We start from the raw sequence: 18,609 nt of genomic DNA, 5'->3' as shown, positions 1-18,609 counted from the left end.
CTCAGCTTGAAGACAATCAGAAAGTGAATTCTCCTTTACTCAGCCTTTTTTGTTCTATTCAGGCCTTCCACAAGTCGGATGAACCACCACCACTCTGGGGAGAGCAATCTGCTTTACTCAGTCTACAGATTTAAATATTAATCTCACCCCCAAACACCCTCACAGAAGCGCCTAGAATAATATTTAATCAAATATCTGGGCACACCGTAGCCCAGTCAAGTTGATACTTAAAATTAACCCCACAAGCACCTACTATTTACCAGGTACTGTAAGAGGCACTAGAATGGTAGTTCCCTGTGGTTTAGTCTAGAGCTGCTTCCAGTGCTGATGGAGATGTTCTGTGTCATGCAACAGAGTAGCCACTAGCCACATGTGGCTATTGAGCACTTGAAATGTGCCTGTGTACCTGAGAAACTGAATTGTTTTAATTCTAACTCATTTAGATATAAATAGCCACATATGGCTTAGTGGCTACCATATCAGATAACACAGGTCTAGGGAAAGAGGGTAATAAACAAGTAAACCAACAAGTAAGTTACACAATGTGAGACTTACGCAGGAAAAGGATGTGGTTCTGGCTGAGGTAGGGCAGAACTTGTTTAGATAAAATGGTCAGAGTAGGCCTCCCTGAAGAGGTTATCAATGTTTAAGCTAAAGCCTAAAGGCCTAACTCTTGAGAAGAAGCAGCCAGACGAATAATTGAGGAAACAGAGTCCAGGCAGGAGGAACCACACGCACAAACGTCCCAAGGTAGGAAACTTCGTATTTGCTTTGAGCAACTGAGTAAGCCACACTTGACTGGAGGACGATGGAAAATGTGTTGAAGAGGAAAACAAGAACAGCCTATTACAAGAGTGGGAGGCCACCATAGGAGCTTGGGTTTTATTGAGGTAATTTAGAGTTACGTTTTTTAAAGATCATTGTGGCTGACTGCTGCGTGGAAAATATATGAGCCTGCAAAAAGATGCATCGTGTGTGTGTGTGTGTGTGTGTGTGTGTGTGTGTGTGTGTGTGTGTGTGTGTGTGTGGTTGCTTGAGTGAATCTGCTAGTTTCGCTCTCCTCCCAAACAGAATATAATCTTTTTAATTCTAGTGTGTATTTGTATTCAAAAGGAATATGCACTTTGCATCAATGTTAATTTATGTGAAAGTAATGGCATGTATATACATACACTCGAGCTTTTTTAAGTACAAAAAGAAGGAAACAACATGTTAAATATGTTGAAAATAAAGAAGAATTCTGTAGTTAAAACTATCCAGTAGGGCTTCCCTGGTGGCGCAGTGGTTGAGAGTCCGCCTGCCCATGCAGGGGACACAGGTTCGTGCCCTGGTCCGGGAAGATCCCACATGCCGCGGAGCGGCTGGGCCCGTGAGCCATGGCCGCTGAGTCTGCGCGTCCGGAGCCTGTGCTCCGCAACGGGAGAGGCCACAGCAGTGAGAGGCCCGCGTACTGCAAAAACAAAAAAAACCACAAAACTATCCAATAGATACATTTCTAAGAAGTACCCATACCAGTTACATAAATGAAATAGCTGCATACAAACTCCGTAAGATTGTCCTTGGACTCTTGAGAGAGGTCAATTTCTGGTTGCAGAAGAAAGAAAAGGAGGAGGAATTTGAAACAAGTTGAAAAGACAACCATGAAACTGACTAATGTCAAGCAAAGAGGACCCACAGAGAAAGATTAAAGCAATTGGAGTTAATTAACCTAGGGAAGAGAAGATTAATAAATTATTGTGAGGATATGTATGCTATTCAGAGGATAAAGTCTACTTGGGGTTGCAAGCATCACTGGATAGAAAGCTGAAGCCTGCAGACTAAAACTGCAGAAGACGCTGTTTATGGCTGTGAAACTCTGGAAACAGTGAGGAAAGCAGAGTAATATCCTTCCATGGAGGTCTTTAAAACAGAATAGATTCTCTTCATCAGTCTCATTTGAAAGGTTTAAGTGTGATCCTGCCCAAAGGCAAGGTGCTGAACAGAATGACTTTTCAAGGTCCTAGCCAGTCAGCCCAATGTGACCACGCAGCTGATGGTGTGCTATGATTTTCTTTTGTTTACCCATATCTTACTGTTTTACACCACCATGTGGCCACACTGAGTAGAAATGCTATAAATTTTGAATCTGAACATAGGCCTTGAGAAATGTCAATAATTCTCATACTTTTAGAATTACACAGTCTGTTTAGAAATATTCAATGTGTAAAGTCACCTGGCATGAATATCTTTATATTGTACATAGTGACCCTTTTTCAGTATTAATTTGGAAAACAACACTGATACTTATCGTATAAATAATAACATGTCAAATTCTTTTCTTGTGTATTTGCTGTTTGATAGAAATAGTATTTGATTCACAATAAGCTGAGTTCATGACATAAAAATCTTTTATTTTAGATGCATATATATTTGAAAGCCAGATTCTGACCCTTTTACATTTAACAGATGTATTAAGTAAATGAGACTTCAGAAAAAAATTTTTTTAATGAATTCAAATACAGTATCAAAAGAATGGTAGATTTGCTTGCAGAAAAACAATAATTGTTGACACATTTCTACAGACATCATGTTAAAAATAATTTTAGGGCTTCCCCGGTGGCGCAGTGGTTAAGAATCCGCCTGCCAATACAGGGGACACGGGTTTGATCCCTGGTCCGGGAACATCCCACATGCCGTGGAGCAACTAAGCCCATGCGCCACAACTACTGAGCCTGCACTCTAGAGCCCACGTGCCACAACTACTGAAGCCCACACACCTGGAGCCTGTGCTCCGCATCTAGAGAAGCCACCGCAATGAGAAGCCCGTGCACCACAACGAAGGGTAGCCCCCGCTCGCCGCAACCAGAGAAAAGCCCACACACAGCAACAAAGACCCAACACAGCCAAAAACAATAAATAAATAAAATAAAATAATTTTTAAAAAAATAATAATAATTTTAAATCCAACACGTTAAGACACTGTGCTTCCTGGTACTTTTCCTCTTTAATTTATGTAATAAATAATACATCAGCATCCATTAGCATTTATTAAACTCTCATATGAGCTGAGTGTTGCATTGGATTCTACATTGGAGAAATTAAATTGACAAAGCCCAGTCTGTCCTTCCATTCCCATGTCACCTCTAGTACAAAAGCTTTCTGTTAAATACAGACAGTGAGATAGACCTAGGGCCAGACTGCTTGTGTTACAATCCCAGTAAACTATGTAACTCTGTAGGCCTCAGGATTTTTGTAATGAGAATTAAATGCTTTTAGTTTAAATAAATAAATTAAATAATGCTTCATCACTTAATCAACAAACATTTACTGAGTGACAACTACACTATATAGTGCCACACTAACAGTGCCAGGCAGTATCCTAGGCACTGCAGAGAGAGCAGTGAATCAAACAGACCAAAACCTCTGCCCTCTGGGAGCTTCCATTCCAGTAAAGAGCCAGATAGTGAATATTTTAGGCTTTGTGGGCCATAAGGTCTCTGTCACAATTATTCAACTCTACTACTGTAGCACCAAAGCAGCCACAGGCAAAATGTAAACAACGCACAAGTGAATGAGCATTGCTATGTTGCATTAAAACTTAATTAGCAAACCCAAGTGGCAGACTAGGTTTGGCCCACAGGCCATGGCTTGCTGACCCCCATAGTAGAGGAAGACAACAATAAACACCACCAAGATGAAAAATAATAAAATAAACACGATGTGGAATGGCGATAAATACTGTGGAAAAACAAGCAAGAGTATGGATGGTATTGGAGTGCGTCAGGGTAATCCTTACTGAGAAAATAACACCTGATAAAGACCTGAAGGAGGTGAGCAAGAGAGTCGGGGGGTGTCTAGGGAAAGAACATTCTAGACAGGGACTGTCAGGTGCAAAATCCCAGAGGCAATAGAGTACCTATTCTTTTTGAGGAAAGCAGGTGGACAGTTTGGAGCAAGTAGGAAATAAGATCAGAGAAGTAATATGTGACCAGATGGCATGAGGCTCAACTGCCGTTTTAAAGACTGGTTTTCACTCTGAGTGAGAGAGAAGGCTTTGCAGTTTTAAGCACAGCAGTGACCTACTCTGGTGCACTAATTTTAATGGGATTGTTCTGTCTGCTGTGTTGAGAATAGACGGAGGGAGAAGCAGGGAGTCCAGTTTGGAGTCTGTTGCAATAATCCCAGTAAGACATGATGGACCAGATGGTAATGCTGGAGGTGGTGAGAAGAGGCAGGATTCTGAAATAGGTCAAAGATAACCTGACCAGAATTTTGTCTTGGATTGGATTGGAAATGTGAGAGAAAGAGGGAAATCAATGATGACTCCAAAATTTTTTGCCTGAGAAACTGGATAGATGGAGAAGACTACTAGAGCTTGGGGAAGAGGAAAAAAGGAAGATTAGGGTCCCAGGTATGGAAATAAGTTTGAAATACCTATTACATATCCAAGTAGAGATGTTGAAAAGGCAGCATTTGTAAGAGTCTGCAGATCCAAGAAGAGGATTAAACTCAGGGTATAAATGTGCGAGTTGTCAACCAATGGATGGTGTCTAAAACCATGAAACTGGTGAGATCACCAAGTGATTAAGTACAGAAAGAAAGAGAATGGGTCCAAGCATTGGGCCCTGGGGAGCTCCTAGTTTAGGAGTCCAGAGAGAAAAGGAGACAACAGCAAAGGAGACTGAAAAGAGCAACCAGTAAGATCGGAGGGAAATCATAAAGAGCAGAGTTGTGGAAGCCCAGTGGGAAGTAGGTACTGGAAGAGAGAGCAATCGCATCAGTTACACCTGAGAGTATGTGTAAAATGAAGACTGAGAATTGAGCCACTGTGCTTAGGAGTGTGGAGACCATTAGTAGCATTGACAAGAGCAGTTTCAGTGAAGTGGGAGGCATAAGAGCCTTGTTGGAGTGAGTTTTTTTGAGAGGAGTTTTTGTTCTTTTGTTTGACTGGGTTTTCTTTAAGAGAAAGAATTAAGTTAACTGGAAGGGAAGTGAATCAAGAGAGGTTTGGGGGCTATCTTGTTTTGTTTTAAGGTGGTAGAAAGAACAGCATTTTTGTGTGTTAGTAGAAAGCCCTAGGAAAAAGGAGAAATTTGAAGACAGAGCAAGAGGGAAAGAGAGAAAGAGAATTGCTGGAGCAGTTTCCATGGGTGGGCAAGACAGGATGAGATCTGGTGCAGAACTGTGGGTGGGCTGGATTCACATTCTGCATGTAAAGGGCTTATCATGGTACTCACTCAGCACTTAGTAAATCTCAAAACCCACAGATATTAAACTACTAGAGTCTGTCATACAGAGTGAAGTAAGTCAGAAAGAGAAAAACAAATACCATATGCTAACACAGATATATGGAATCTAAAAAAAAAAAAATTGGTTCTGAAGAACCTAGGGGCAGGACAGGAGTAAAGATGCAGACATAGGGAATGGACTTGAGGACACGGGGAGGGGGAAGGGTAAGCTGGGACGAAGTGAGAGAGTGGCATTGACATATATATACTACCAAATGTAAAACAGATAGATAGTGGGAAGCAGCCGCATAGCACAGGGAGATCAGCTCCGTGCTCTGTGACCACCTAGAGGGGAGGGATAGGGAGGGTGGGAGGGAGACGCAAGAGGGAGGGGATATGGGGATATATGTATATGTATAGCTGATTCACTTTGTTGTACAGCAGAAACTAGCACACCATTGTAAAGCAATTTTTCTCCAATAAAGATGTTAAAAAAAAAAAAGCGTTGGCTAATGTGATCTTACCGTTCCAGTGCAGCTACAACATTCAGTATATTAATGAAAGTAAGCTGAATAGAATAAAGATGATGACAGGAGGACATTTAGAAGCAACAGTGAATCACACTGACTAGCATCTAGGATATTGGTCTAAAGGTAAACAAAGATACCTGAAGAAAAGTAGGAAGAGTGATGGGTTACTGTTTCCTTTTGACTCATGAGGTGAGTTAGCCAAAAGCAGGATCCCACAGGTACTTGACTCCTTGTAGATACTCTGGGTTAATTAATTATCTTTGCCCTTTCAAAACTCAGCATGATGAAAAACCGCTACTCTTGCCTCACAAATACTACATGGTATACGTAATGTTATTTCCATGCCCTTTTCCTGTTTTTCCACTGATTTTAACACTGACACATAAATGCTAAGCTGTAGGACAGAACCATGGTAGGGAACCAGACAAAGGAAGGTGGGTGGTAAAAGTATAACTGCCATTGCCACTGGGAATAAAATGGGGTTGGAGCAACAACAACTTAAATTGTGTTCCTAATACGAACACAGCTCTGTGCCAGGTACTGGAAGAAATACACTATACTTATGAAAAATATCCCAGCAGACATGCAGCTCTATGAAACCATATTTTGTTATTCAACACAGGTATCTTTTTATGAATATAATAATTATAATTTAGGTAGCAAATTTCAATGAATCTTAATTCCTCACTTATTTCAATATAAATTTGGAGATGTGTTCCTTGGGAAAAAGACTTGAGCCCCCAGGTGGCATAAAATCATACTTCAGAAAGTAGCAGCTTGGTGGACTTCCCTGATGGCGCAGTGATTAAGAACCCATCTGCCAATGCAGGGGACACAGGTTCAATCCCTGGTCCAGGAAGATCCCACATGCCGCGGAGCAACTAAGCCCGTGTGTCACAACTACTGAGCCTGCGCTCTAGAGCCTGCAAGCTACAGCTACTGAAGCCCACACGCCTAGAGCCCATGCTCCACAACAAGAGAAGCCACCGCAATGAGAAGCCCTCTCACCGCAACGAGAAGAGTAGCCCTCGCTCCCCGCAACTAGAGAAAGCCGCAATGAAGACCCAACGCAGACAAAAAATAAATAATTTTTTTTTAAATCATGCAAATAAATAAAATTTAAAGAAAAAGAAAGTAGCAATTTGACAACACATTATAATAGAAAAAGCAACTTTTGGAAAACATTAATAAAAATGCTAAAACTCCTAAGTTTACAATGGTGAACTCAAAACCAACTCACCAAAAGCTTTACAAATGCAGGAAAGCCCTAGAAGCCCACTGTCGTGACCTACCTCCTCATCTCTCACAATTGTTCCAATCCAAGGATGGCAGTAACTAATATAATAGAAACAATCGATTCAGATTTTGCTTAACTCAAGATACTGTGTCTATGATCCAGGATTATCTTTAACAGTTTTTGCATGTTTCAAAATTGTAAAGTTTCTTTCCTGAACTCTGCTCAGTAATTTTAGTGCACTATGTATGTTGTCCCTGAAATATTTAAGGAGGCCTGTGACCAGAATGTATAGAAGCTGGCCTCTGACTATTGAGTGACCATTACATCAATGCTTGCCACCTGTTGCTCAACCTAATACTTTGTTTATCTTAGAGTTAGGCAAACCATGCCAAATCTGACCCAGCACATATGTTTAGTAAATAAAGTTTTAATAGAACACAATCGCCCTTATTTTTTAACTTATTGTCTACAGCTGCTTCTGAAAGGCAAAGGTGAGTAGTCATGGCCCACAAAGCCTGAAATATTTACTATCTGGCCCTTTACAGAAAGAGGTTGCTCACCCCTGGTTTAACTAATAGCTGGTGTCCTCATTAAGCAATGTTTGCTGGAGCCATATTTACATATCCAAATGCTGAGGGAAGGAGGAATCAGAGTGCAGAATCAAGTCATCACGTCAGAGGACCCAACTTGTATGAATACAGTGTGCGCTGTCCTTGGCAGTGAGACTTTACATTCTTCCTTGATTTCTTATAAATCCAATTTATAAAATAGATTTCTATTAGGTGACAGGCATCTACATGTCAAGTAGACTTCCTTTTTAGGTTGTCAGGGGAAGAAAATTTTTACAAGTGTTTCAATCAAAATGCAAATATTTGAAATTTACTTTGCCCCTCTCTAGTCTGATTTTTATAACTTGTTTTCTACCCTGTACATGTTCATGCAATATGAAAACCTCCTAGTTCGCTTTATCTTATCATTAAACTAGGGCTTTGAAAAATATAAAAGGATTTCTGAAAGATTAGTCATTCTTAAATTATTGCCAGTTATTTTGAAATGTCAATGGATAGCTTCTTTCCAATACCACATGTGTAAAAAGAGAAATGCTGAGCTGCGCAACCCTTCAAATGGTGGTATTTTTTTCCCATTGTTAACCTTTAGAGTCCTAATTTTTGTCTGTCCTGAGCGAGAATCTAAACATTCTAATTCTTCAGCAGAGTACCATAGTAAGTTTATAGCTGCTCTGCCTTAGACAACATATATATTTAGGGAAGGAAAATTTCTAATTCAATTTACAATTATGTCAGGAAACAACACGTATCTGCAGGCAAAGATAAGAAAAACATTCAGGGTACACAGTGATAGGTCTGCTTAAATAAATAAACTTTTGGTACTAGTGATTAGGTACACAGGATTATTATATGTCTAATTGGCCAACGTGACAATTTGGAATTACTTCCAGTCACATTTAATTGGATTTGGAATCTCTGGAGAAAACAAAGGCCTAGCAGAGAAACAGCCATAAAAGTAAACTCTTTTTCCAAAGGGTGCTAAGCAATGAATTAATATCCATTGCACAGTAGTTTTTAATATGCCCTCAGCTTAGTAAGACTAATGCAGTGGTCGTACACACTACATTCCAAAACTAATTCAATTAAACACAAAGGCCGGGGAGGGGAGTGTTTGTTGAATTGGAAATTTTTTATTTTCAATTTTAAGGAGACTACTTTAATCAGAGGTGAATAATCTTCAACTTAGGTAAAGTCTGAGATATGCTTTAGTACCAGTATAATAGTTAGCTATATATGCTACGCTAGGTTTGAAGGTGTTCTAGAGTCTATAAAATATATGTTACTCTATAAATGCTTTGAAGCTTAATAAGAGGTAACCAAAACAAAGCATTCTCTCATAGTCTTTAAATATTCTTATACTGTACAAACAGAAAAGCAATGTAGAAGACAAATGGTGTGTTGCTTCTCTTACAGTTTTAGTTTTGGTACCAAAAAAAAAGACCTACTTTCTACATTCTAAAATGTGCCTTATGCTTTGCTTAATATTAGTCTAGTCACATTTATACATCACAAAATCTTCTTCAGTATTTATATATACTGCCTGTTATAGTTTTCCTTCTGTTCTATAAATTTGTTTTTTAAAAAATCTGTCCTTGTTCTTAGGAGTGCCATGATTGCTGACTACATGTTCTGGCTCTGTGGAGGAAGTGAACAGTCTATAAGCAAGCTCATCAAACTATACTGGCAGGTAAAAATTGATGTCCCAACTAGGGAGGAGGAGCCCATTTCATTTTTAGAACCAAAATGAAGGATTGGTGCTTAAAAGACTGCTGAAAAAGGTAGCTCTGGGCATATCAATCAGAAGGACACTACTCAGTAGTAATGTATTTATAATGAAGTAGATTTTCTGAGACTAATTTTTAAGGGCAAAATTCAAGGTTGTTAACCCTCGGCCCATACTTCAGTTTTACAACCCAATATAAATTTTAGACATCCCAGGAACTACTTTCCCAGGCGTGCTGCTATAATGACATGATCCTTTAAAAAATGAACACTGTATTTTCATAGATTCTTCTTAATCTATGACCTGTAAAAGCAGATGCTAGAAGTACTACAAATTACATAATAAAGGAAAATACAAAGATCCATTGTATTTGTGGGGTAACGTAGTACTTGAAACACTTAACCAGCAATAAACTGCAGATCATCTTTTTTATTTGTTATTGGCAAATAAAAAATGGCAGCAAGAAGTCATACCGAAGGTCAATTAGATGTCAAGACGAGAGTCAGAATTTCTTAGAATTATAAAAATTTAGAATTCACTAGTTCAGTCTCCTTCGCAACATACAAATCTATTCTTATCCTATCCTCTCCCCACAAATTGTCAATGACTTTCTGATGAAATATATTCAAAGTGAAGAGCTCACTTATCCCCAAAAAAACAACATCTAATTTGCTAATTATTAAACTGTTTTCCTCATTAAAATAGATATCTACTCCCTTAAAACTTCCATCAAGTAGTTCCCAGTGAGGCCACATGGACCCAATGGAAACCCACTTCCAAACGAAATGTTTTCAAATATCTGAAAATCCAGTACAGAAGCTAACTCCCTCCTCCAAATCTTCTCGTCTCCAAACTGTGTGTGGCCTTTTTTTTCTTTGTATTTCAAGATGGTTTAATGTAATTGAACATGAACCTTTTCAACCAACTAGAATAAGATCTGCTAAAACACTAATATGAAAGTGAGAAATAATTGTCAACAGTCTTCTGATACTTCCTGATTTTTCCCACATTTTCACTATTGTGTCTTGGCCCCTAGTTTTCTGTTTCTATATCACATGCTGTCTTCAGTAAACAATAAAGTATTAGGTTTATCATATAAAATTCTCATTAATTTGTATGGTTTTGTCTAAATATTTGGAGCTCAATTTACCTAAAAATAAAGATTTAAATGAGTCCTAATATACCTGACACTTGTAAATTGACCTTAAAGTAGATAAAATTATTATTATTTCAAAAATTATTAATTTGCTAATAAGTGCAAGACTTTCCTAGGGGAGTCTGGAACATGCAAAATAGTAGCAGCTGCTTATGTATGTAAGTAAATAGTTGTAAAAAAATTGTTAGATATGAAAAATAAGCAAATAATGTCTATTGCATAGATATAGTAAAAAGAAAAGGGCTTTTTATTGAAGTATTTCAGAGGCTTTTGAAGAAAGGTGGGAAAGGAGTTGAATCTTGAGGGTCAGATGATATTCAGCAGGCCTGGCATTTACTAGTTCACAAATGAATGTTTGTTTCAATTTATTCATTCATTAAACAAACATATATTGAGTACCTACTGTTTTATCTACATTGAACTAGGAAAAAATAGATTCAATGTTGGTGCAACCTAAGATAGGTTAAGAGCTTGAAATTTCTGTAAATAAATTTTTGTCTGTTTTCTTTAGCTTTCAAAGAGCATTAATATCCCTATTTTATTTACCTAAAATAAAATAAAAGTTTTTACTAAAAAATATCTCCACTTACCAATACGTGCATGTTTGCTACACAAAAAGGAATAAGAAGAATACTATTATTTTACTATTCTGCATTAATAAAAGGAACAAAAACCTATTTGTCCTTGTATTCTCTTTTTCTCCTTTAATTTGAAGCAACGTGGTATACTGAAAAACGGTCCTCGTCTCGAAGTCAGATCTGACTCAGTCCAAGTTCTAACACCAACATCTAACCTAAAACAGGCTAGTCTCTAGAGGTACTTCAAGTAGAAAATAAGAGGTAACTAGCATAAGACATTTGAGAAGGTCTATTCTTAAAGCCCATCTTAGCTCTAAAACCTCATGTTTTCAGGTATATCCAAATATGATGTCATACACCTACTGAATGGGAGAAAATATTTGCAAATGATATGACTTATAAGAGGTTAATATCCAAAACACACAAACAGCTCATACAACTCAACATCAAAAAAACAAGCAGACTGATTAAAAAATGGGCAGAAGACCTGAATAGACATTTTTCCAAAGAGGACATGCAGATGGCAAACAGGCACCTGAAAAGATGCTCAACATTGCTAACTATCAGGGAAATGCAAATCAAAACCACACTGAGATATCACCTCGAACCTGTCAGAACAGCCATCATCAAAAAGACCACAAATAGCAAATGTTGGCGAGGATGTGGAGAAAAGGGAGCCCTCTGACACTGTTGGTGGGAATGTAAATTGGTGCAGCCACTATGGAAAGCAGTATGGAGGTTTCTCAAAAAACCAAAAATAAAATTACCATATGACCCAGGAATCGCACTCCTGAGTATATATCTGAAAAAAATAAAAACACTAATTAGAAAAGATACATGCACCCCAATGTTCACAGAAGCATTATTCACAATTGCCAAGATATGGAAGCAACCTAAGTGTCCATCAACAGATGAATGGATAAAGAAGATGTGGTATATATATGCATACATACATACATACATATATAAATATATATGTATAAATACATATGTGGCGTATACACACACACACACAATGGAATACTACTCAGCCATAAAGAATGAAATTTTGCCATTTGCGACATGGATGGACTTGGAGGGCATTATGCTAAGTGAAATAAGCCAGACAGAGAAAGATAAATATTGTATGATGTCACTTATATGTGGAATCTTAAAAATACAATAAACTGGTGAAGATAACAAAAAAGAAGCAGACTCAGTGATTACCAGTGGGGAGAGGGAAGAGGGGAGGAGAAATATAGGGGTAGGAGATTAAAAGATACAAACTATTATGTACAAAATAGGCTACAAGGATATATTGTATGACACAGGGAATATAGCCGATACTTTATAATAACTATAAATGGAGTACAAGCTTTAAAATTTTTGAATCACTATATCATGCAACTGTAATTTATATAATATTGTACATCAACTATACTTCAATAAAAAAACAAATATGATGTCACAAATTTAAGGAAATTTGTAACGTAATTACAAATGTAATTATGTTATGGAAAAAAGTAACATAATTACAAAACACATCCTGCAGATAAGTTCCATAAACAAAACCCTTCTAACCTGCCTCAACATCGGCACACCACACCAGTATCTCAATAGTTATATACTTCCTTCTGCTAGCCACCCTCTCCCTGATCTTAATTCAAATGCATACATCTTCCCCCAAACCTTGCTCTGTTCTAAGTCAAAAGGGGTTTTTGGAACAGTGCCAGAGAGTATGCAGTCCATGCCAACTTTAAAGACAGGGCTGTCCCACTACCCAAACCACCATGGCAATTACACTGTTGAATGTAAGAACGCCCCACACATCACAGATTAGAAATTATGTCTGCATGTACATTTGTAGACATCCATTAAGGCTGAAGAGATGGGGGCTATTTTCACTACTTTTGTAAGTGGAGAAATTACTATATATCTGCCTTTCAACCACATAAAATCCCTACCACCCTGGTCAGTTATTCTCTTAGAGATGTTAAACAGGAAATGGAAAATTTCAGAATGTAAAAATTTAAGAACAAGTCTACACCTACTTTCACAGATCTTTGACTTACAATCTCTTAGATGCAGAAGAACAGACCTTTGCCTTGGTGAGCTCAAGAACACCTTTTAATTGCATTAGGAATACTTTTCATGTCAGCAACTCAGCAAGGTAAAAAGGCATAAAGCTCTACACTATATGACAGCTCATACTGGGATATATCACTTTCATTAAAAGTGTTTGCACCCATTATTCTGTAATAGTATCACCTCTTCAGAGCTAGAGAGAGTTGGAAATACCTTGTCACACCGTACCTGCATTCATACTTCTACAGCCTGATACTCATCTTCTGTTATCAGCCAGCCTTCTCTTCTCAAACACCCCCAGACCTCATCACAATTCTGAACTAACTAGCAAAATGGGAAGTCCCTAGTCAGGCTGGGAATTAGCCATTTTGAAGCAGCAACTCTTGTGTATTTATATATTGTTCCTAAAGTAATAAAATTATTCCAAGAAGAACTTCAGAGTAAACTCTAGTCTACCTCCCAAGCCCCCTGACCCTTAGATCCAAGGATAGATTTAATAGCATCAGGAACTGAGCTAGATTTAATAGCATCAGGAAATGTAAAAACAAACAAGCCTTCCTCTTCCACTCCTGTTTCCCTCTCCTGTTTTCTTGCCTTCGTTTTCAGCCATGCTCTCAGACACGTGAGTTATCTGGTGTGCAGCTTTATCTCCTGCAATGTGAGGAACAGAGCCAACTCTGGTCTGCATCACTCAGCAAAGCGGAGTGAGAAAAGGTGATAACAGCTACTTTTGTTTCAGAACTCCCATGGAACGAGTACAGAGGAACCCCACTAAACAGGGGCAAGCTGTCCAATCAGTTCATTCCCCACCTTGATTGTTCATTTTAAATTTTCTTTCTTTCTCTCTTTCTTTCTTTCGTTCTATTTTCTTTCTTTCTTCCTTCCTTTCTTTCTTCCTTCCTTCCTTTCCTTCGTTCCTTCCTTCCTCTCTCTCTCTTTCTTTCTTTAGAGTCATAAACCCCTCTGAGAATCTGATTCAACTGATAAGTATCCACTTAAAAACAATACTCATAAACACATACACAGAAAAAAATGTGCTATTATTTCTCTCATTGCATTGGAAATTGATCTAAACATAGTTAACAAAACAGCATTGACAAGGAATTATGGCTTTCTCACACTTGTGAGAAGGTTGTACACTTTTTCTGGAATAAGGAACTGAAATAACATATTTGACATTGCATCAATGTCAATGTTTCATTTAATAGCAATAAGAGGTAAAATTCTGATTCACAAAGTCTGATAGCAAATGGAGCCAGAGCTCCTGTAGCTCACAATATCTCACATGGGGCATGTGTCGAGAAATACCAAAATTCATATTACATCATTTCCTTTGTCCTCAAGCCAATGAGCTTATCTTTGTTAACTTCATATTATCAAGGCTATCTATGTCAGCAATTTGTTTCCATTCTAAAGTCATCTGGACAAAAAATGACCTTCATACGACATAAGCCATTTGCAGAGTGTCTGTAGATTTTTGTCTCTAGAAACTCTCCAGACTTTATCAGTCTCACCTCCAATATTAGAAAACTCAGATTTCTGTCTGACTCCAGCAACCTCATTCAGAATAGCAGCTCGACCAAAAAAACTCATCATTCTTCAGCAGTATCTCTAATAGTAAATTCAGCATTTTGATCAAAAGATTTGCTTCATTTATGTAACTAAGATATGAGCTGTTATAAAGCTAGTCCTGGAATGAACTTCTCACATCCAATTTGTTCTAAGAAGGGGTTTCTTTTCTCTTAAAAAAAAAAGTTAAAAGGAGTAACCAAACCAAATATCTCCTAAATCTCTTCTCTGGATTGCCAACATACTTCTCTAACAGGAAAGAACCTCATGGTGTGCTCTTATATCTTGACAAAGATTTACTGAAAAGGCAATGATTTGAGTTCTTGGCTCTGAGGAAGTTGAAGACTTTCACAGCAGTAGAAGGACCTCTTCGGGGATTGTTGGAAGGGCTGTTGACTCTAACACGGGCCCATGTAAAAAGCCTGACATGTGGAGCATCTTTCCTTAGTGAAGCAGCAGAGGCTGAGGAAGTGCCAACTTCTCGGGTCCTCCATCTGTGCAGAGAATACCAAGACTTCCCATCCAATTCAAGTTGTACTTGGCATTGAAATGTGCACCATCTTAAAGATATCAATGGCCTAAATGGTTTCCAAGGTGGGCTCACCAAAAAGAAATCTTTTTTGGTGTAATCAGTCTACTTTCAAGGGACAAAATCAGGAGCTGGCTGCCCTGAGAGACAAAAGATTTTCCCCAGGCACATGCTTGAGGAAGATGGTGCACAGTTTGTGGTCCCCTAAAGCACTTCCATGGCTTTCGGGGGTTCACAGACCATAGGATAAGACACTTGCACTACTCCTTCTCTTTCCAACAGCCCTTTTTCACTTTGGTATTGGGCCTAACAGGAGACATTTACTGCTTCCAGCACTCAAAGCAAAAAATAGCACCCAGAATGTTAGTGTCATATAGTGCCTCCTCAGACTGCACTGTAGACATTCAAGCTTGAAACCTTTCCAATCCAGTGTCTCCAGACTCCTCTTAAGTTAGTGGATAGCCTTCTTCTTTACTTTCAAATTGTATTTGTCATTCATACTCATTCAGCACATATTTATCAAGTACTTATTAGTGACCATGTGTTAAGCACGGTGCTATGTGTTGGATATACAGCAGTGAAAGAAAGAGACATCACCCTGTCTTCAAAAGCACACATTCTAGTGCAAAATACTTACCAAGAAAAACAACTGGGACTTAAAGTAGACATCACTTCTTAATCTGTTTTTCTTCCACAATACCGTCAAAGTACCAAAAACCATCATGGTTTGACATGAAACTCAAACCAATAAAATTGAGAATATTTTGGTATAGTGTTTTGTTTGCAATTTAAAAATTCAGTGCTTATGTTAATTCAACAAGTACTTTGTGTGTGTGTGTGTGTGTGTGTGTGTGTGTGTGTGTGTGTGTGTGTGTATGTTTTAAGTTCAGAATTGCAGACAACCTTTGTGCTTTAGTTGAGTTTGGGATTCATAGGAATATTTGGAGAAGGTTACAGTTTTCCAAGAGTCTTTTGTCTCACTGGTCTCTGTGCTCACAGGTGTCTTCACGCAAATTCTGAGGTCTTCGCTATTAGCTTCTTCTTTCAGAAGTGGTGATCAAGGTAGCAGCAAGCTAAAGGATTTCTCTGCACTAACCAGAGAATGATGTAGGCTACCTTAACACTGAACAGAAGTTGACCTCTTAGACTTAACTTTACACTCCAGTTCTTTGTTTTTCTTCTTGATATTGTAAAATCATCCCAATATTAGTCATTTACCTGGTAAAAAGTTATGATATCTCACTTAGAATAAAAATAAAATCTTTAATATGAAATTACAGGCAAAGTAAGGTCAAGAAACCACAAAATTTTTATTATCTTTAACAAAACACCTACATATTCTGGAGAAGAAAAAATGTGTTCTCTCTAAAGATTTTCTTCTTGTGAAAATTTTTTCCACAGAAGGAACAAAATAGAAATACCATATGAGCATTTCTCTTAAATGGCCTGTACTTACAGTTTATTTATTTATTTATTTAGCCTGTCAGACAGAGAGTTTATAAAATATTTGGACAAGGCATGCCTGAGTACAATCTAGGGCTTATAGTATTTGATTTTTGTTGTTGTTTTATATATAAATATATTTATATATATATAGATAGATAAATATATTCAATAAAGCCTTTATTGAATTTGTTACAATATTGCTTCTGTTTTATGTTTTGGTATTTTTGGCTGCAAGGCATGTGGGATCTTAGCTCCCCGACCAGGGATCAAACCAGCACCCCCAGCACTGGAAGGCAAAGTCTTAACCATTGGACCACCAGGGAAGTCCCTAGGGCTTACAGTATTTGGATTAGATATAATTTGAGAAACACCAAAGCTACTAACCTAAAAATATTTTCCCTATCAATTGCCATATATTATGCTTAAATTCCCACCATTTGGCATTAAGTCTCTAGTCATCCCCGAGTAATATGAAAAAGAAATTTTATCTAGAAGTGCTTAACTCATTAATGGGTGACCCCTAGACACAGTTGTGGGAATTAGTTTGAGACTTTCCTCATTTCTTTGGAAACATGAAAACAGAATCCTGAAGGAAAAAGATGCGGAAGGAAAGGTAAGCTCTGATGAGGAAAGGTGACAACGTTCTGGAATATAGGGAATGTAGACTGAGCAGAGGAGGATCTTATGGAAGCAATGGATATCTGTGCTTCACTCTATGAAGGAAAAGAAGCAAAAGGAAACAGGCAATATAGAGCAGTAGAATGAAGTCAAACCTCAGATTCACAAGATATAACTTCTAGTTCCAATGCTAGGATTCAATTGTGGCTAAATCACTTCATTTCTGTATTAGTCAGCTACTGATACAATAATGCTGTATAACAAATCACTCTAAAACTCAGTGACTTATAATAATCATCAGGTTAACTTGGGTATGACTGATCTAGGCTGGTCTTGGTTGGGTGTGGTTAGGCTTAGCTCTAAGCTGCAAAGAGGCCCAAGTGTGATCCACATGTCTCTCATCCTCCTTAGATCAATGGCTACCTGATGTCTGTTCTTCTTATGGCAAAATGCAGGATTCTAAGAGAGAAAGCAAAACCACAGAAGCACATTTCAAGCCTCTGCTCATACCATGCCTGAAACATTCCATTAGCCAAAGAAAAGCATGTGGTCAAGCCCAAGGACATAAATTCTTCTGCTTACTGCAAAGCCATGACAAAGCTATTGATATGATATTGCTATAGGGAGGGGGGAAATTGAGACCAGCAATGCAATCTACCACAACTGCTCTAGACTTTAGTTTCTGCTGCTGTATGATGAGGAAGCTGGCTTAGGTAAATGGTTCTCAAACACTGGTCCAGCTGCATCAGAGGCACTTGGGAAAACGTTTGAAGTATTAGATCCTTAGAGTCGGGTGAGGTCCTGAAAATCATATTTGCCTACTGACCCCCTACTAGGTGATTCCACTGCATAATCATGTGCTAGATGGTCTCTAAGACCATTTATAATTTTTTTTAAGTTAATAACCAACTTAGTCTCCCATAGAGTTTATGTAGGGCTTCCCTAGGTGCAAAGGTACAGTGGCAGATGACCTGCACAGGTGATGCTGCCTACCTGACAATGTAACTGATATAATCCATAAGCCCCAGATTCTTCCCTCCCTCAGTCTTTCCACTATATATAGTGCCTCCAGTAAATGAGGCAAACTGTGCTTCCCATTTTTAAAGGTCAACAACTGCTCTCCCCCTCTCACCATGATGTCAGTCAGGTCTTCTTGCCCACGTCCCATCCTGAAAGCAGACTCCTTGGCTGCATCAGGATCCTTTCCCACATTCAGTGTTTCATCTGGACAACAATGGGTACTGCAATATTTTTTAGTCACTTGCCTACAAAGAGATTTGTCTATTAAGCCAGGCAATATTAAAATTCTCATTTTATGAATTCTCCTACTTTTTAGTTAGAAGACACGCTAAAGAGGAAGTGTCCAAACTGAGATGAGAGGTA

At 38.3% G+C, this 18,609-nt stretch overlaps 1 protein-coding gene across 1 annotated transcript in view; it reads left to right on the top strand.

Annotated features, from left to right (window-relative positions):
* Positions 1-18,609, top strand: part of SPATA16 (spermatogenesis associated 16) — a 225,834-nt gene that overhangs the window by 127,661 nt on the left and 79,564 nt on the right. The window contains exon 4 of the mRNA XM_032630867.1: positions 9,146-9,230. Within this exon, the coding sequence (XP_032486758.1) occupies positions 9,146-9,230 (85 nt within the window). The remainder of the gene's footprint in view (positions 1-9,145; positions 9,231-18,609) is intronic.

This window comes from Phocoena sinus, chromosome 4 (genome assembly GCF_008692025.1).
Source record: "Phocoena sinus isolate mPhoSin1 chromosome 4, mPhoSin1.pri, whole genome shotgun sequence".
NCBI lineage: Eukaryota > Metazoa > Chordata > Mammalia > Artiodactyla > Phocoenidae > Phocoena > Phocoena sinus.
The sequence above is the reverse complement of the archived record's forward strand: the minus strand, read 5'-3'. Positions and strand labels throughout refer to the sequence as shown.